Below are 21,757 nucleotides of genomic sequence, written 5' to 3'. Positions count from 1 at the left end.
TCGAGACAGACTCTATCCAGATGGATAGTTGACGCCATAGCGTTAGCTTACGCTTCCAGGGGCCTTCAGTGCCCGTTGGGCGTCAGAGCACACTTCACAAGAGGCGTCGCCTCGTCGTGGGCGTGGTCTACTGGGATCTCCTTGCAGGATATATGTATGGCGGCAGGTTGGGCCTCGCCGTCTACATTTATCAGGTTCTATAACCTGGAGGTCCCCGCCTTGCAAGCAAGGCTGTTGTCGGTATAGTCGAATCAGGGACCTGAGGGGAATTCTGAGTTCACGAGCGCTATGCGCTGCCGACGGTTATATGGGCAGTATTGCGTAAGACCCGCATTGCCACATTGGTCAGGCCTTGCCTCGGCTGTGTGATGTCATATTGCCGCATCTACGGATGCTGCTAGATATAGGACGGAGGGCTTTTTCCCTTTTCTGTCCTGGACTCTCTGTGAGTCCCTCAGGTGACTGTGCACTGTAAATCCTGGGCGTTGCTTCAGGTTTATTGGTGTGTGATCCCTGCGCGCACGGCGTTTTACATTGGGTTCCCGTTGCGTCTTAGCTAAGACGCAGTACGAGAGAGCTCTCGTAAGAGAACATACTCGGTTACTAAACGTAACCTCGGTTCTCTCTAGAAGACCGAACGAGTACTGCGTTCTCTGCCGTGCGTACGATTCACTCTGGTTCGCTTCGGCGATGAAATAAATCAGGTGAGTCAGCCTTTTCGAGCTCCTTTTATAGGTTGGGCCACACCCGTTTCGGCGGGAAGTGGCAAGAAGGGCGTGAAGCGCCCTTATTGGTCTGATGTTACATCAGCCTGCGCTCGATAGGCTGTGCAGTTGCCGCAGAACAAGCCAATGAGCGAACGAGTCGTCTCGCCTATGGCTGTGTACTGCTGCAAATGCGCTTTACAAAAATACAAAATTAAGGATAATTTTTTGCTTCAGTATTTCGTGAAAAGAGACTTTTCCCGTAGCGTCTTAGCTAAGACGCAGTACAAGAGAGCTCTTCTAGAGAGAACCGAGGTTACGTTTAGTAACCGAGTACGATTTCACTTATGCTTCGCAGATTTTCGTTTGGTGTTTTGACACAAACTTCTCGTGGGGGTGGGCTTAACAGTGATCTACTCTGATTGGATAGTGAGCTTTTGATGGACAGGTGCTCTCTGACCGGGAAGTACAGACGCAACTCAGTGGCACACATATTGGAAAGTTCTCGCGCTGATTTGTATTACTAAATATGTAAATAATATTTTACCTTCGATTGTCTCGGTCTGTAAAGATGAGCTCTTGTCCTTCAAGGCAGATTGAAATAAGCTTGTGTTACTGAATGACAATAATAACCCGCAACAAACTATAGCACACTGTAACATGAAAAACTTGTATCGATGTTATTGGTTACTTCAGTAACACAAGCTTACTACAAGCTGCCTTGAAGGACAAGAGGAGGAGGAAGATGATGCACCTCTGTGTCTCCTGAGAGCTCATCTTTACAGACTGAGACGATCGAAGGTCAAATATTATTTACATATTTAGTCATACAAGGCACGACGTATTGCATACAAATCACCGCGAGAGCTTTATTTTTTTCTTTTTCTTTTTTTATTAATGCAGAGAACAAAAACATACAAAATTATAAACATACATCACATAATATCCACCGCGAAAAAAACTACAATAAAGAATAAAATAGAACTAAAGAAAAGAGGGCCAAAATCTAAACAAAATTACACAAGGAGATCAAAGGAAGAGCTAATTCTAACTTTCTTATTAGTAGATACTGAGATTACATTCAAATAGTTTTCCATTTCTTTTAGGAAAACAGAGAAGACAGGTTTACAGTTGGAGAATTTGCATTTGTGAATGTGAAATTTGTTTAGGAAAAAAATTTAATTAATAACAAAACTGATATTTAATACCCAAATATAATGTTCTTCATATGTACTGAGAAGCCTGACAAAATCTTATACTTGAGAAACACACCAATATCGTCCCAAAGTTTCTGAGTGGAGGGACATGACCAAAATAAGTGAACTCGGAAAAAAAAAGAGCTTGTAAGATCAATGTCAGATTTAAATCTTTGTATAAACTTCTTTAAAGGGTAGAACCTGTGTATGAGCTTAAAATAAATTTCTTTCACTTTGTCTGTGAAAAAGAATTTTTGCTGTAGAGACCAGATTTAATCACCGCGAGAGTGATTTCCAATATGCGCGCCACTGAGTGGCGTCTGTACTTCCCGGTCAGAGAGCACCTGTCCATCTAAAGCTCACTATCCAATCAGAGTAGATCACTGTTAAGCCCGCCCCCACGAGAGGTTTGTTTCAATACCAAAAAAAAAGCGAAATCTGTGGCAATACATTCAGAATCCACGATTAGCGAAAACAAATCTTTGAAAAAACATTATCAAAGAATGAAGCATATTTGAAGAGCCTGTTAAATTTGTGCGACTGAGTTATTATTATTTTTTTTCATTGTCATTTTCATTTCATTTTCATTGTGTTTTTCTTCTATTGTAATGGCATATTTTTGATAATTTCTGAAAAAGTTACGTTCAGTTTTATAAAGTTATGTTCATTTTTATTGAACCAAATTCCATAGTTGCTTAATATTCTGTTGAAATATGATACTTTTTTCCAGAATTCTTTCCTGAATGTAATGTTCAAAAGCTTTTGTAACATTGTGAATGTCTTTACTGTTACTTTCAATCAATTTGTTGATTCATTTCTGAATAAAAGTATTAATTATTTATTTATTAAGTATGATTTATTTCATTCATAAAACTTTTAATGGTTGTGTATTTATTATGTGGCTCACTGCATATATGTATATATATATATATATATTTGTTTTTATTTTTTTAATTTTGATCAAGCGTGGCATTCTGCAGTCAAATACATTTTTAATGTCTTCATGTTTTACATGCAAATGATTTCTAACATGGTTGTGCTTGTTTAATGTATTTCTTGTATTACTCTAGACTCTTCTTTAATGGAATCAGTTTAACTCATATCAATATTGCAATGTATTTAATCATATGTTTCTCATCATGGTTACCCTTTAAAGGTTTGGATCACTTGTTTGTGACTTTAGGGTGTGTAGGAGTGAGAGTAAATATGAAAAGACAATGTTTTTTTGTTTTGTTTTTTTACCATCTTCTGTTGTCTTACAGTAAGGCACTTGCGGTAAGGTAATATTCCAAAATGCTGCAATCCATTTCTTTAACATGCGGTATAAAATTACAGCAAACAACTCTCTGTCTGTCAAGTCTGCACCTGAGTTTCAAATATTTGCTGTCACAGAATGTTTTGTGGTAATCAACATATCCTGCAGGCTTTGCTTATCAACGAGCCTGACATGAGTCGGTTGCACTGTCTAAACCAATGAGCTGCACCTCTCATTCACAATTCCTCTCACAGTGGAAGCCTGGCGTCTCTGTCAGTCCACACAGATTAGACAGATGACACACTATGTTCTCTAGTGACAGAAATATCCAAACAGACGTTTTATTAGGGAAGTTAATTGGTTTAATGTAGCTCACATTGTAGCTTTGTTTACATTTTTCTTTCTTGTCCATAAAATATGGTCTTTTTTATGGATAAAAAAGGGTATTGTAGTTTATTTTGTTGTACTTTTGTTTAGTTTGCTCAAGATAGAATGTTCTTCTTTTTTGGTTGAAGGGTGAAATGCAACACATCAGAAGCATCTTTGTAAGATCAAAATATTGACACAAGTATTATTTATTTCAAGAGTCACTATTTGAAGTAAACATAAGGGAGAAAAATAAAAGATAAATGGAGCTGGAGTGGAGAGGGTTCAGGACTTCATAACTCTGAAACATGATAGATCTAACAATAATTAATATTTACTTCATTTGTATATGTACAGCACTTTGGCATACACTAGCTGTTTTTAAATGTGCTATATAAATAAACTGACCTTGACCTTGACCTATAATAGTATTCAGGATGGGAATCAGAATTCAGATTCCAATTACTAAAGAGCTTTTGTTGTTGTTTTTATCACACTGTATATTTATCACAAAAGCAGTTACAAGAAACACTGTCATATTAAGTTATGTATTTGAAGAAGTGTTAAAAGGACTAATGTTATTATAATCATTCAGCACTTGTATTATTTATTATTTTTAATCATTTGTCCTATACAACAATGTCCACAACAATACTAGAAGTCAATTACTTTTCCAACTGTTCGTGATTTACTGGTAGAACTGGTAGAAATAAAGAATTAGTATTTAATTCAATCAGAACCAACAGACTTAAGAAAAAAATGTCTTTAATGCCTTTCAACACCAACTTGTACCATATACATTGAAAGTGCCACCTAGATGTTGAGTCAAAGAACTTTGCTAATGAATAATGATAAATATGTACTCATTATAAAACTCATATAAAAATGTAGTGGAGAGCCGCTCTGCTTGTATTTTCTAAGGGTAGGATTCATTACTATAAGGACACGCAGTGATCCAAACCCTAGAACCTCTATGTATGTCTCCGCCCACCCTTCCAAAAGACAAAACAAGATCTATATGTATGTAAATGAGCACTAATTAGCATAATGGTATACACAGGGGCATGGTGTTGCTATATGTTTACACTCCCTCTTTTATATCTCTCTCAATCTCTCTTTGTCTAGTATGTCCTCCTCCTCGCTCGTTTCCAGCCACTCTTGTCTTCTCTGAACTGGAACAGGTGGAGTATTAATTATGCATTAAAATATACAGAGGACCAACTATGATCCACTCAACTGCAGCCCTGCCGCTCACTTCATCCTCGTCTCTATGTCCATCCCAGCTCTGCTTCTCTCTTCATTCCACTCTTGTTTAAGGATTGCAGGAGTTTATTTCCACACTGAGCACGTCTCGGGGAGTGAAAAGGGGGTTTTGTTTTTGCGGCACACTTCCTCTACCCTGACACTCTACCGCTGAGAAAAGACAGAATCCCTGGAAGTCTAGTGAATCTGTCCATATCTTTTTCTTTTACTTTGTTCACTGCTGTTTTCTCTGACTGCCTTAGAAGGGAAGGCCCAGGGCATATTCACTAAACAGTTGTGATTTTTGCACACCATATTTTACCACAGAATCGTATTCAATAATTCTTCACACTCTTAATGATAAAGGTTCTAGTTCCAAAGTAATTCCATAGAAGAACTATTTTAGGTTTCCCAAAGAACTCAAAAAATATATATTTTTTCTCAAGTGTGAAGAACTTTTTAAAAATCCAAAGAACGTTTTCCACTATAAAGAACATTTTGTGCAATGGAAAGTTCTTCATGGAACCATGAATACCTCTATTTGACATCTCCCAAAATCCATGCTGTAATTTGAATAACATAATGTAATTTGTTAACATAATGTAGAATCACTTCAGATAATCTGTATCTGTAATCCTGTATCTTTAAATAACTTTCTAGTCCATTTAACAGAATCTTCACCAGCACTTATTGTCTTTCAAAGCTCAGATTCCCTTCTCTTGTAATTATCATGAGAGCTTGAAGTGTACAACTATCATCAGAGCTTCCAAACCCAACATCAGGGCTCCCATATCTCCCGCTCTTTCCTCACACCTCATATAGATGAATATGAGCTGTATTTATAGATTGGCTTTATCAGGACTGTAGGCCTGTTTCCTTCAACAACCATCACAGAAGTCCAAATGGCTCTTAGTGCTGGGTGTATCTTTAAGTGCTCTATTAGATCACCTTTATAAGAGTCTCTCTCATGGGCTTCTAAAAGCATCTTTGGCGTCAGTAGTCATTTTATAAGTACAGCAGATAGTATATGCAGAAATGCTGAGAGTGATTGCTTATATAATTTCTGTTCTGTTCATTAAAGAATCTTCAATGTATCACATTAATATATCATGTTTCCAAAGATTTTAAACATCTGTCGACATAGATAATAGTAAGAAATGTTTCTTAATTACCAAATCAGAATCATTTCTAAAGGATGTGATGTGATGCTGGAGACTGGAGTAATGACTTCTGAGATTTATCATTAATAAATTAGATTATAAAAACTATTGAAATAGTAAATATTGCAGTAATATTTCCACATTATTAGGCTATTGTTTTTACCATATTATTGTTATTACTGTATTTGTGATTACATGTACATCCTTAGTGTTGTGAGAAAGTTCTTTCAAAAACATATTTTGATCTGATATTTTTTGTAACTATTTATTTATTTATTTGTAGCACAAAAAAAGTCAAGGGTTTTTCTGAAGAATAAAAATGAGAAGGGTTTGTTTTTCACTCTGTAGAGGACTGATCGCCTTGAGTGAAATTCTTTCTCCAACAAAAATGTTGAAATTTCTAATCATACACATGAACACAGACATGTGTTACAGTTATAGGTGCTCCTAACACCAGAGAGCTAACTGTGCCTTCACATAAGAGGTAAAGGTACCTAGATGTTGAAACAGAATGAGGCATGGTGTTGTGTGTCCATTGATCTCTATAGCTGCTCAGGTTGGATGTGTTATGTTTAACAACAGGTGGAAAGAGCTGCTCATTGATGCCACGTCATTATCTATAAACTGCACTTGTAATCACAACAAGGTGTTTACCCTTATTTATGTGCTTGATTATTTAGCAAACAGGAAGAAGAAAGACGGCCCGTCCTTTCCCTCTCCTCTGCTCTCTTCTCCACTCTGGAAAGTATCGATCCAGTGGGTTGAAAATAACAAATTAGTTTGAGAAAGAGGAATTAAATGGTGCTGGAAAGTGAATGCGGGACGCCAAATAGGCTGTGTGGAAAATCTCTGCAAAGTAATCCTTTAATTAAATTAGGAGAAGTACAACAAAGATGTTGCTGGGCTTTTTTTCTCCACCCTCGACTTCCCCCTCTCTTTCATGTCTTTTAGACAGCAGCAGGTTCCAGAGGTTGCTAGGTAACCGGGATGGGTTTAGTTCCCGGTGGCCAGGGGTGAGGGGGGTTGTTGGCAGGATGTGGCGAGTGCATTGGCTTTTTGTTGGCCGTAAGGAGAGGAAGAGGAAATGGAGGGACCACAGCAAGGTCAAAGGCTTGGCTGGTATTCAAGCTTTCATCCAAATTCAGATGTCATGATGGGATTAGTGTATGTGAGTGGAGTGGAGTGGAGCGACGCATTTTTAAGATTTTTTGCTTTTTTAGATTTTTTTTTTTAATTATTTGGGGGGGGGGGCAAATTTTTTATGGGATGGTACCAACTTGCAGGTCCACCAATTTGATACTTTTCGTGAACTTCACAATGTAAATTTTTGTGACATTTTGTCAACAGTATATCACTTTCATTCTGATTGTTTAAAGCCTATTATTAAAGGCTGTTTGCACAGAACACATTTTTGCATTCATTATAGTTAGTCAGGTAGTTGTTAAATTTAGATGTTGGGTAGGATTAGTGATGCTGAATATGTGATTTATAAGCAATAGTAAACAGCCAATGTGTTAATAATAGGCATGCAAATAAGCAAATAAGAATTGGTTCCTATAGCAAATTGTGAAATCTGAAAAATTTGTGAAAATATTTAATAAAACTTTAACAATTTAATAAATCTTAAAAAATTTTATCAAATGAAATTATAACAATTATAACAAAGCTGCATTTTTTTAATTCTGCACAACATTAGGAAAAAACATATAACCATGGACAAATATCTTGTTGTGTGATATTCCTTAAAAATTATAATATTATTATAACTTTGAGAAGTACATTTAATATATTTCTGTCATAATTTCAAGTAAACCGAACTATGATTTTTGTGGTTTGGTCTAAAGATGTTTCAGTTTGTATTTAATTGTAGTTTTTCTCAAAGTAAAAAGTGTAAAGCTCATTAAGTGACTCTTATAACAGCTCTGGAGATGAAGTTAATGTGTTCATGTCCTCATATTCTGAGATGGCAGATGCTGAAAACATTGTGAGCATCATGCATGCTTGAGTACAGTATGTGTGTAGTAGACTCAAATGCAGACTTATCAACAACATCACTTATTAGGACTTATTAATGTGTACTGTACTGAGTAAAAATGTCCAGAGCTTATCATCATTATTGACAATAACATTTTTGCATCCTTGATACGATATCGTTTATCGTCCAGGCCTACCCCAACACTTTTTAAAACAAGCAGAGAATTATTTTTTACATAAAATTGCAATATGGCCTGCTAACTTGTTACACTCTTAATGAAACCGTATCAGAGTTATATATAAAAAATTAAAATAAAAAATGAGCGCTCTCTTCTCCTGTCTGCTTTGCTTTTGTGTATCGAAGTAACACTGATTCTGCATATAGCTGGGCAGATGCTATTTCCAGCTGGTCTGCTCTTCATACCTCCTCGTCGGAAGTCCTGTAACCCCACTTGACACAATTCTCTCAGCACACATCAGTGATACCCCACGTACAGGCGCAGGAAGTGCTTCCTGCAATGTCCCTGCAGCTATTAGAACAGTTCATTAGCCCAGATAAATGACTGAGGCTCTGACTGGCCTTCTAGCACCACACTAAAAAGAGCTCATGTCTCTGCCCATTAGCTGGACATCTTGGACGATGACAGTGGCAGGACCGGCCCTGTCACGCTGCATGGGTCCTGAGATGATGCTCACGCTAACTGACGTCTGTCAGTGAGAGCACTCCCCAATGTTAGCATTTCCTCAGGGCTAATTCTGCCCCACAACACACACGCATACACATTCAGTGTCATCATTCACAGCAGGAGGTGCTCTGTCAGAATGAATGAAACGGTGTCTGGCTTAATGACAGGCGCAGTGACGGCACCAGTATGTCACGGCAAGGGTCTCACGGATGTGGTTGGATGGATTTGAGTCATCCCCATGATCATTATCTATCTAGTAGAGGGTAGAGAGAGAGACGGTAAAAAAATGAACAAGGCCGAGAGAGAGAGAGAAAAGTCCCTGTGGCTCATTGTGTCCTACTGCTGCCCACTCCCAAAACTTCAGCTAATGACTGTATGAAGTGCTGAGAGGCCTAAGGTGACTCTACATGCAACATTACATCACGACCACTTCACCAGCCCATTTCAGCAGAATCCTATGGGAAGGGGCTCTTTTTAACAAGTAGTAGTTTGACGAAATAACTGACCCTGCCGGGTTTCCATCCAAAGCTGTGAATTTAACGTGCGCAATATTGGAATATTGCGTAAAATATTTAAGAATAAGCACAGCTTCCATCCAATTAATAAGAAAAGAGAACAACATTTTTCACTTACTGATAAACTAGCACTAAATATCACTAAGAAAAGTATCATTATATATAATCATAATCGCCACATTTATACATAATAAATGACTTGCACTTAAGAGTGAGCAGATGAAACACAATAAATGCGGTCATTGCTTTCGGACTTGGATGCCTGCTGTTTGGGAACGCAGTCAAGTAAAACAGTTCTGGGAGGCAATTATACAGAAATACTCTGATGACAGGCTGTGCTTGGGCATTTAAGAATGACCATAACAACATTTCAGATTCTGTGCAACAAAATCGGTCTGCTGGTTAGTCAGGTTATTCCATCTCATAGAACAAAAGTCATATGACACTTTTTGATGCACATGGAGGAACTTATTCAGTAAATGTGTATCCTTCTCCCATTATTCGCATCAACACTTTTCGCACAAGCCAAAAACCACTTCAAGTATCCATACATTTATTTCTTTTTTTGTGAATTAAGGGTTTATTTTCTAAGTTTAGTGTTTCCATCACTCGTTTCTGATGCGATTTTTCAAGATGCACATAAAAACAAGGTGATGGAAATATAGCAATAGCTCAGACATACAATAATTTTATATATCAAATTTCAAAAATACAGCAAAGACTATCCTTAATGGGTGCCTTAGCCAACTAAACAGACGAAACTTAGGTAAAATAACTGATTTTACAGTAGTTTTTAGAATATATAATTATCTAGAATACACACAAATATTTAATTTCTGTTGAAATAAATGATTAAATTTTAATTAAAAGAAAATGTTTTTCTGTATTATATATAATAAAAATATTTCAGATTTTGTGTCCTTGTTGATGTTAATGTTGTTTTAAATATTAAAACTAATTTAGATTGTATTCCTATATGTTAAAATAAATGTTTTTCACTATATTGAAAAAAAAAGTTATTTTAATGTTTTTCTCCTGAAAAAAAAAAGACCTTACCCCCACTCACTTCCCCCATTTGTCTTTAATTTCTCTCTCTTTTTTATTTTATACATAATATTTTGATGTTACTTTTTCTGACTGTTAAATCCTTTAAACACTTTTTTTTGTAGTGCAATTACATTATGGGCCCTTACACTTTTGATCAAAGTAATAGAAAAAAAAAAATACTACCTTTCCAATCACACTATTCTCTTACTGACACACACAAACACATACACAAGGTAAAATATATACAGCATTGCTTGAGAAAAATGTATTTGGTCAGACTACTTTTTTTCATGTTTGTTAATTAATGTTTATGCTTTATTCTGTCTGCAGTCCATTCGTGAAGTGACCGGCTATGTACTTGTGGCACTGAATCAGTTTGAGTATCTGCCCCTGGAGAATCTGCGCATCATCCGCGGCACCAGACTGTATGAAGACCGCTATGCCCTGGCCATCTTCCTCAACTACCGCAGAGATGGCAACTTCGGACTCCGTCAGCTTGGCCTTAAGAACCTCACAGGTACAATATGAGCAAGTCCACAGGTCACATCATGTGTGTGTTCATTTCCCTTTCTCAGTCCTTGTCTTGCTTATCTTTGTTAATGTACTGTACTTTATTGTGCAAAAAATGGCATCGCATCGATCATCATGTCTTTGTTAAAGAAGGTTTGTCATTTGCTTTGAAATCCACTTTAATGCATTGATCCCTTCTGAAATCTCTCATCACGACATAAATAACTGCTGAGAACGCATGCCTGTCATAAACAAGTACACAGAGAAAATTTCACTGGCCGAGGCCTTTGTGAAGTTGGTTAATGGTTCCGATCTGTCTCACAGGAAAGATAGGGGGAGTGTTCATGAATATGGATATCATACTAAATTGATTTCTCACAACTTCCATCTGAAATGCCTTACTTGGTGTTTGAGCTTGGTGGATGGATGAGGGCCGATGCTGGCAGTGAAATACAGCCAAATATCTGCACCTGGAATTGGATCCATAAAACTCAGTGAGAGGTTTGGGGGGGGGACGCTGGAGCTTGACCAGCTTGATGATGGCACTGCTCTCATATGAGCCAAGTCTTTATTATAGCTCAGATCTGTCAGTTTTGTGGGAGCTAATAGGCAAATAAACTAGCCGAGGCTGAAAGAGCTAAACATTGATTGGATACTATTTACTTAGTACAGTAAAGTCTGCAGTAGCACAGTAAAGTTAGAATTTCTTTAGGCCATATTTGTAAAATATTTTAACAATATTACAGTGGCAATTGCTTTAAGACAACTTTGGAAATGCGTCTTTTCCCAAAATGTGATAAAAATTTTGTCAGTTTTTGTTCAAAATTATTTAACAGTATTTATTTGTTTGTCACTTTTGATGAATTTCTTCAATATATGTATGTATTATCACATATTATTGATTTTATTCTATATGTATATATCTGTATATAAGTCTTACAGTGGCATATAGCAGAACTGAACAAATATCCATTACTTTGATTTACAAGTTAACTATTTTTCACTGTGGGATTGCTAAATCTTTCTTTCTTCTTAAAGGAAGAAAGAATAATGTATTTTCCTCTTAGATGAGAAATAATGACAAGAGGGTAAATGTTCTTTCCATTCATTCATTAATTAGTGTGGTTTGTCTGTGAAGGACCTCTTTTCAACAGCCTGCTTTTTGTTTCATTTCTATTGCGTGCTGCCTTTTAAATATTCTTCAGTATTGCTCGGTTAGAGTGCGTTAAAATGTTGTTTTACTGCAAGGTCATACATGCATTATATACATATTCAGAGATTTTTCAATTGGGTTTTTAAATCATGTGGCTAAATTTAAATGCATACCTCACCATAGGGTTAAAAAAATATGAGGCCCAATGTAAGACAGACAGCAAATGCAAACCTCTGTGGAGTCTGATGTTGTAGTAAACAAACATTATGTACAAATGACAGTGTTTAACATCTAATTTGACAGATGGATATTGCATAATTCAGAATAAGGATGGTGAGTCGGGGGTTTTGATGTTTTTATAAGTGTCCCTGTACTTTCTGCTTCAATGTCAGGGCCAGCTGGAAATGTTTCCTCTCACAATACCTGATTATTGTTACACAACAACTTTGCTTCCTTCTGATTGGCTAAAAAAAAACTAGTATAAGTGTATTGCCCTGACATTTACTATGTGCCGCTTTTGGCTTCTTTGACAAATGACAAGTGGTATGTTTCTCTTTAGCTGTTCCTCCAGACACTTCCATGGCGACACAGACTTTAATAATTGTTGGAAGTGGTGAGCATTGTCTGTCCATTTATTATGGCAAAGCTTTGGAAACATAACAGAACTGTGTAAGATCAAAAAAAGTAGCGATTATCAGTCAGCCTTCAGTGCGAGTAACCAGGATGCTGTTAGGCTCAGAATTATGGGCATTTTCACATTGTTAGCCCAATATAAAAACTATCAAGGCCATTGTCATTTATTCATTTGTATATCTAAAATGGTTTGCAGTGTAGCATGTATACATTTTATCAGTTTGTGTTATCAAGTCAATTCAAGTCACCAAGTTTATTTATATAGCACTTTTAACAATATAGATTTTAACAAAGCAACTGAACAATATTAAATAGGAAAATAGTGTATCAATAAAGCAAAAAGGCAGTTCATCATTGAATTCAATTGTCATCATCCAGCTCAGTTCAGTTTAAATAGTATCTGTGCAATCAAGTCAATGAAAACGCTGGTAATTCCTAACTAAGCCAGCCAGAGGCAACAGCGGCAAGGAACCAAAACGCCATTGGTGACAGAATAGAGAAAAAAAAAAACATGCATAGATGCCATTCTTCTAACGATGTAGCAAGTACATTGTGTATTATTTGAAGTGGTCCCGGTTCCGGATTTTCCTAATTAATGCAGCCTAAAAATTGTTTAATGGATTTGAATATTAGAAATATGTTAGTATGTTTTGTCTAAGCTAGGTCAAAGAGGTGGGTCTTTAATCTAGATTTAAACTGCAAGAGTGTGTCTGCCTCCCGAACAATGTTAGGTAGATTATTCCAGAGTTTAGGAGCTAAGTAGGAAAAATATCTGGCACCCGCAGTTGCAATTTGATATTCGCATTATCAAATTGCCAGAGTTTTGAGAATGCAGTGGACGTAGAGGACTATAGTGCAATAATAGCTTGTTAAAATACTGAGGTACTAAACCATTAAGGGCTTTATAAGTAATAAACAATATTTTAAAATCTATTCAATGTTTGATAGGGAGCCAGTGCAGAGTTGACAGAACCGGGCTAATATGGTCATACTTTCTGGTTCTAGTAAGAACTCTAGCTGCAGCATTTTGGACTAGCTGGATTTTGTTTATTAAGCGTGTAGAACAACCACCCAATAAAGCAATACAATAATCTAACCTTAAGGTCATGAATGCATGAATTAACATTTCTGCATTTGACATTGAGAGCATAGGTCGTAATTTAGATATATTTTTGAGATGCAGTTTTACAAATGCTAGAAATGTGGCTTTCAAAGTAAAGATTGCGATCAAATAGCACACCTAGGTTCCTAACTGATGACGAAGAATTGACAGAGCAGCCATCAAGTCTTAGACAGCGTTCTAGGTTAAATTAACACCTCTATTTTTTCAGAATTTAGCAGTAAGAAATTACTTCTCATCCAGGTTTTTATATCGACTATGCATTCCGTTAATCATATTTTTAAATTGGTATGTTTGTCTGAACCTCTAAGAAATATAGAGCTGAGTATCAGCATAACAGTGAAAGCTAACACCATGCTTCCTGATGATATAGCCCAAGGGTAACATGTAAAGCATGAAAAGTAATGGTCTTAGAACTGAGCCTTGAGGTACTCCATACAGCACTTGTGATCGATATGATACCTCTTTATTCACTGCAATTCACTTTATTTAAATGTAAAAAAAAGAAGATTTTATCTACCATTCAGTTTTTTTATGAGTTTTCATTCAGAAACTGCACTAGTTTCAGAAATAATAACAGATATTTCACAAATACAAAGAATTGGAAAGTATGACACAGAATTAAATGAAAGGAAAACTTGAAAACTAATTTCAAGTTTTCCTTTCTCTTTGGAGTGTTACAAGCTATTTGTGAATAGATAAAATCGCTGAAGTAGCAAAGACTAAAGTCTCAAACCCAAAGAGATATTCTTAAAGGGGTCCTATTATGCTTTTTCAATTTTATAACTTTAGTTAGTCTGTAATGTTGGTGTTTGTGCATAAAAAAATAAGATCTCCAAAGTTACAAAGCTCAAAGTCCAATTCAAAAGGAGTTATTTGTTTAGACGAATTTAGAGTGGTTATAATCATCTGGGTTTAAACCGTGCTCAAATTGATTTGATTTTGGAGCAATATTTACACTGAAGCTGGCAGGCGGCTATGGTGAGGGACATGACATTTCCCGATCAGGTGCCGAGTGGAGCCAATCACAACACATTTCATATTTCAGAAGGTGGGCCTTCATTTGATACAGGAATGATTCGAGTCTTTCATGCCAGACTGGGGCGAGAGGTGTTGTAGTAATGTAAAATATGTGGAAAATAATGTGTTTTTTTGAACAACTTAGTATGAGCTGGTCAATCAGAGCACACCTTGGTTTTCAGACCAATGAGCTTTGTAAAAAAATGACACGTTTCAGAAAGGCGGGGCATAGAGGAGAAACAATAATGTACATTATGTGGAAAATAATGTTTTTTTTTCCTTAAACTGCATGAACACATTTCATTACACCAAATACACAAAATAATAATTTTTTAGCAACATCATATGATCCCTAGATCAAAATTCCTGAATCTGAAATATTCCTGAATTTTCAGCAGTTAAAAACAGTTGTGGTGCAACAGTATTGCAATTGTAGATTACAATAGAGGATGACCAAAACTTATAAAAAATGTATGTTTCGAAATGCAATGCAAAGTGCTTTGCATAATAGTGACTGCCAAATGCTTTTAAATGTATAATGTATCCTAGCTTAATATGCAGAGTTAAATACAAATCATATGTAGTTTAATTCCTTGAACAGTGATGGCTAAATTATATATTTTTAGAGGCATTACTATCTTTTTGTAAAAAGCAACATTGTAAACATAATGGACTTCTACACCTCACAATTTTGTTTGTTTTTGCTTTAGTTAAGTCTGTAATACTGGAAAAGGGCTTATTTTGATGTGAAATCTGGCTAGCTAGTTAACCCAACGTGCATAAATTGTTCAGGAACACCGTCTCACTCTTATGGACCAATGTTTCTGGTCCATGAAATATCTTCATTCACTTGCTGTGACTAGGCAAAGGAAATAGAGCAGAGAGAGAGAGACATGGCATAGCAGGCCGGGTAAATAATTTAAGCTGTGTGTATTGTTCCACTTACCCAGTCCCTCTTCTAGAGTCCACTCGACGCAGCATACATTACCCAAATGCCACATTGTAATGCTGACATCACTTACAGCCTAACTGTGCTGCATTTTGTGCTGATTTCTTGGAAAATGACAGTGTTTAGAAATGTCCAGGAGACCAGGTTCTCCCAGAGGAGCGTGATCTCCTGTCTTAGGCAGACTAACAGGGAACAGCAGTGGAGTCAAGCAACGTTTGAAATCCCAGCCATGCCCACAGGGAAGGAGACAACACAGAAGCTCTGCTTGCTCATGTCTCTTTCTTTGCCTACATTCATTCTTTTCTTGTTCGTCCAATTTTCTTTGTGAATTCTGCTGTTGCTGCCCCCTTACCTTTAACTGCATCTTTCTCTTGCTTTCATTAAGAAGTATACCGAGGGGCTTAAAAAAAAGTACAAGTCTTCCACACTGTTGAGGAAGCTTTTGAGTTCTATATAAAGGGTTAGTTCAACCCCTTAAGTGATTTGCCCCTTAAATTTAATAATTAATAGTATCTGAGTATGTTTGATTATTTAATAGCTCGCTCTGTTGCAGGGCTCCATAATTAGAGCAATGTAACTTTTTTATTAAAGTTTGCCACCGCTTGCTGTAATGGAAGGATTACACTTCTGAGCAACAGCTAAGTTGGTTTGTAGCAACTTTTAAGGACTTACTCCCAACACTGGTTTTCTAAATGTTGAACATAGTCAGCGCCCTGTAACCCTGAGACACATCAAAGCTGGAACAGAGCCCAGCAACATCTCTCTCACTCTCTCTCTCGAGGACTATCAGCTTGTCAGACCTTAACATTATGAGCCTTTTGATCCCCTGTCACATTATCATGTCATTCCTCTCATAGCAGTTCTCCAGAGATGTGTAAAGTGATTAGTACCATCTATAAATGATATCTAAGAGAATAAAGACTATTAACTGCTCTGGGTCTAATCCCGAATTTGATCAAACCGACTTGTCGTCATTGCTGCCACAGCTGAATTCCATCAGGGTAGAAATTGCCATGGATAGAATCAGTTTGTCGCTGGTATATTCTGATATTGCTCTATTGATTTTCGGAGAGGTGGTGTGTGGGAGACACGGTGATGTGGTGCTCTGGCTCCGGTCGCAGGGTCTCCCTTGTGACTGGCTTTCAACCATCCTCCCCGCTGGGTTATTAAGTCAGACTCAATGGAGTGAGCTATTTGAGGTATTCATTTGAATGTGAAATGGAACAGCTCTATATTCAATTCGCCTTGAAAAGCATTTGAAACATTTGAATGCTGTTGATTAAGGATTTTTGCATTAAATAGTTTTCTCTTTTTTCCATTTCTTTTTACTAGTTTTTGTTTCATTTTCTATGTCTTTTCATCTCAACAACATGATGTGATTTGTCCATTATCAGACTCACTGGTACATCCGACCATGTTACTTTTTTGCTTGTTTTTACTGTTTGTTTAGTAAAACTTTTAATGCAAAATGTATATACTGTATACTGTGTATATAATTAATCAAATGCTATTAGTTAAAAATTTGGAAACACTTGACTGAATATAAATAATCTATTTTTATGATATATATTTGGTGTTAATATTTTAAACGATAAATGAAACCTTTCTAAATAAAATAAACTTCTTAATAAATAAATATTTTTCATTCATTCCTTGAATCATCTTGGAGATGTTGCCACAGTTCTTCTGGATTTAGTCTGCCTCAGTTTGTCATTCCAGAGAGACTGGTTGGTGGTGAGATCAGATCTCTGTGTGGAGCACTGGCTGTTGTCAGACTTCTTGTATAAACACAAATCTCTCTGGATTATTGCAATTACTGGCAAAATATATATATTTCCTTCGAAATATTTCCTACTGACTCACGACAGCAACAGATATAAATAACTGACTTAATCTATTTTTAGATGGTGAAAAAACTAGTGTTATAATAATTTTGGCCACCACTGTATAATAATGAAATTAATTATTTTACGTACTGTAATACCTATTGACTCTGCTATTGATTCATTAAAATTGTGCACGAGAAACAATAAAGTGTAGATGTTTGATAAGTAGTGTAAAAGTATTCTTTAAGCTTTAATAATGCCTTGTTAATTAATACATCTTATATATATTTTCTCATAAATAATTCTCATAAATAATTGCAGCAGTTAATAGTATACATTTATAATATTTATGCATTAATGGTTATATCTTTATTTTTACCTTTTTAATGTTGTAAAATATACTGTAGCTTTCAGTTATTTATGAAAAGACATAATGGAAAGAAATGTGCATTGTAATGTGCTGTGCATACAGGCTTCATGGAAAGCATTATCAGCTGCTGCTGTCAGTCCAGAGAGAGCTGTGTCTTTTTGTGTCTGTGTCCTCAAAGACCTTGAGAGGCAGGTGATTTGTAATAATTATACCTCGTCCCATCACTGAGGCACAGGTTAAACTTCGCGTTCCTTTCTTTGACATTTCAAAGTGCTGTTCTGTTGTCATTTTCAGAAGAATTTGAATTTTCTTTCATGCCTAGACAAACATTTTTTACTCAACATTTGTGCAACTCCTTGTTGTTTTTTTTAAAGCCGAACATAAATGCTTCTTAGATAGTAATTACCTCACAATAATAACCGCCTCCATAAGAACACGAGTGTGTCAATTTAACAGTTTCTCTCCTTGTGTTGTTCTCGGTCTTTTAGAGTTTCTTTAGTTCTGTGTCCTTTCTTTCTCTTTCTTTCTTGTTTGCCCTTGATGACAGCTTTTGATCATGCTATTTTCTTCTCTACCCAGAATCCGAATAGAAAATGATCAATGTCAAATGTGTGTAGTGTGCGTGCATTCATTCTTTTATTGATCTGTTTGTAGGTTATTTCAATAAGATACATCATTTTAGTACATGTCATTTAGTACATCATTAGTACATAATACATGTCTTAAGACCCGGGGATCCCTTTAAAGGCCTTACATCAGTGACCCGCCGTCAGTCTGTGGTTCTTTTAGGTCCTAAGGGGATGAGGAGAATGAGCTAGATCTCTCTTGAACCCACTAAGTCTGCGCCAGGCCTCGTGCCTTGACTTTCCATTCACCAAAGATCGTAGGATCTCAGCTGACCTCTCTCTTAGCTCTTTCCACTTTCCACTGGGAAGAATTCCCAATCACCATCGAGTCAGGACATCTTTGGAATTCATCACTCTTCAAAACCAGAAGAATGTGATCCCAACTTCTACAACACCGATCCTCAAAACTATCAAGACTTTGCATCCAGACACTAGTTTGCGTTAGTGTTTATTTAATAAAACTCTTGTGCACAAATTACGAGTTTCTGATTCTGCCTTAAAAAATCAATGTCCCTTTACGATTCCGATTTTGCTACATGCTCTGATGCATTAATTGCTGTATGAAAGTATTTTCTGTGGCCACGAAAATATCCTTTCTTAGAGTTGATATGAAATTATGTTAAATGTTCACTGGACGAACAGATTAGTTCATGGCAATTTAATTCTGTTTCAAGCTCAGATAAAAAATTGTAATTAATCATAATTAATTGTAATTATTTATATACATTTCCCTTCTGAGCTTAAATTTGCTGCAACTAACAGAATTTAAATTCAGTCACCAAACTGGATGTGGAATAACAATCAAAATGTGAATGAAAGGAAGTAGAAATAACTAATTAAAATCCAATGAAATTCAGATTATTTAAATTAACTAGAACGGCAAAGTTTGTCATGATAAACCTTGAATGTTGTCTTTATAAAGCCTTGTTCTAAAATTTTGAAATAAATGTACAAAGCCCCAAAGTTTTATAGGCCTTATAGACAGACTAACTAGAACAGTTTGTTATGACAAATGTTGAATGTTGGCTTTACAAAGTCCTGTTGTAAAGTTTTAAAAGAAATGAAAAAATCCCTGGTTAATAAGTCTTTCATACATATGCATAGTTGTTTGGTTGGTTGAATGGATAGATATGTTTGAAATGGCACCTGCAACAATTTGCATTTAGTAAACAGTATATATTTTATATTGAATAAATTACTTTTTGTACACATAGTGTATATGTACATGCACAAGACTGTCCCTTTATTTTTGCTCTCCAATATACCTGCACCTGTTCAAGGAGAAAATCTCAATGATCGTGCATTAACCTCACTGAGTCCTGCTCAGCGTCTCATGAAAGCTTTCTGGAACAGCACACCGGACATGAAAGACATTGAACAAGAAAAGAGGGAGATCAGCCTTTGACTGCCAGATGACACATGTCTGTCTCATGCTCTCTCTCTTTACCTGTTTCGGTTCTTTTTCGGCTCAGTGTAGTCAGTGTAAAGGGACCCAAGAGAAGAAAAAAGAAAATTACTTTTGTTGGTGCTTGCACAACACTCATTTCCATCTTTCTCGCTGAGGCTTCCAGACCCCGGGTCACTTCCAATTGTGTGTCTAATTGATTACTTCCCATGCAATTACGTTTGTGTCATACTCGATTTTTCACTGTTTGAGGCGCAGGGGAGCGATCCTCCTTCTGAAGGACAACAGTTGCTCTGCAGCAAATCTAGAATGTGGCTGTATTATTAATCTTTTGGCGCAGCTGTAGTGCAGTAATAACCAGCGACATAAACCGCAAATGCAAGGTTACGGAGGTGGAAAGGACAGTGTCAATGACAGGACATTTTCTCCCTGGGAATTGAGAAAAACAGCATTAAAAGCGACAGTATTATGCACAAACAGGTGCTTCTTTATTAGGCCTTGGAAGAGACCGTTGTCTTTACATTTCCCACTTACATATTCTTTGTGCTTTTCACTTCTTAATTTTGCTGACTGTTTTCAAGCTCATTAACTGAAGCTTTTGGGAATTATGCAAGCTATGAGAAAAGAATGTAATGAAATATTGATGTCCAACCACAGAAGGACTTAAAAAAATTCATCATTAGAAAAATGTGACCCTTCTGCCCTCAAAAAGGAAATAAAAGTGTGTGATGGTAATGTATGGACCCTGTTTTATAAATGACTCCTACTGAGTATTTGGATTAGAATTTGTAACATTTTAAGACGATTATTTAGTCTTCATCATTGTGAAGGAAAATAAATAGTGTGTAAAATAAAAAAAAATTAAAATAAAATAAAATAACAATTTTATTTTATTAAATTGTATATATATATATATATATATATATATATATATATATATATACATGCACACACATAATATTATTAAAAACAATTATTTATACAATTAATATATTTTCTTGCTAAAATGTTACCTGAATAGATGGTAAAAATACATGATTTGGTTTGGTACATAGAGAGACAGATACATAGATACATAGAAATCAAGTTAAAAAAAAAAAAAACAACAACTGTAAATGTACTTCTCTTTTTAACTGCAGTGTGTTTGTGTATACAGAACACATGCAGAGTGTACTTTCCTTCTCCATGGAAATGAAAGGATGACAGAACTGCTGAGAAACAAAGCCCTGGGAAGTGGAGTAGAAAATGGAAGAATCCCTTTTTAAAAGTTGTCTGTATTTAAAGCCTATGATGTGAAGAGAGAGAAAAAGAAAAGCGGTAATTACACATAGATCAAATAGAAAGCGTGGGGCTAGTGCTAATACCCACTCGCCCACCCCAATCACTGGAGAAACCAGGCCTATTAATAATGAATCTGGTGTCATCATTAAGAATCTGAATGATTAAACATATCTCCTGGCTTCAAACACCACTTTTCACAGTCAAAAAAGAGAGATGGAAGCCTATATCCACACACATATGGCTCACACATACATGAAGAAAACTGTATTGCTATAAAACATATGAAACATATAAGGAGCTACAGATTTTGGTATTGTTAGGAAAATAAAACTTTTATATTCCGCAGAAGAAATAATTACATGCAGGTTTGGAATTACATGAGGGTGAGTAAATGATGGCAGAAAATTCATTTTTGGTTGAACTATACCTTTAAAGATAAAGTGTGTAACTTCTGCACCATTGGTTGAACCAGATGTTTAAATGTCAGGTGCTTAAACACACAGAACAATGTTTTGAAAGCTCCACAGAGCCCTTGAATTGCTTATTTAATATTATCTTCATACAACATTAAAACTTAAATCACTTTTTTGTCTAATGCTATCATCTGCAAATTAGAATTAAGTACCGTGTTCTGTTTAATTCTTTTTAATATTTTTAAACCCTCTCTGCAGGATTACATGATTTTCCCAACATTCCACTGAAGTAAAAGTGGAGACGTA

The 21,757-nt window shown here is 36.0% G+C and overlaps 1 protein-coding gene across 5 annotated transcripts in view; it reads left to right on the top strand.

Annotated features, from left to right (window-relative positions):
* Window positions 1-21,757, top strand: part of LOC132095431 (receptor tyrosine-protein kinase erbB-4-like) — a 361,887-nt gene that overhangs the window by 229,632 nt on the left and 110,498 nt on the right. For all 5 annotated transcript variants that reach the window (XM_059500422.1, XM_059500423.1, XM_059500421.1 and 2 more), the window contains one exon: window positions 10,476-10,662. In XM_059500422.1, the coding sequence (XP_059356405.1) occupies window positions 10,476-10,662 (187 nt within the window). The remainder of the gene's footprint in view (window positions 1-10,475; window positions 10,663-21,757) is intronic.

The sequence above is a fragment of the Carassius carassius genome, chromosome 19, assembly GCF_963082965.1.
Source record: "Carassius carassius chromosome 19, fCarCar2.1, whole genome shotgun sequence".
Taxonomy (NCBI): domain Eukaryota; kingdom Metazoa; phylum Chordata; class Actinopteri; order Cypriniformes; family Cyprinidae; genus Carassius; species Carassius carassius.
The sequence above is the reverse complement of the archived record's forward strand: the minus strand, read 5'-3'. Positions and strand labels throughout refer to the sequence as shown.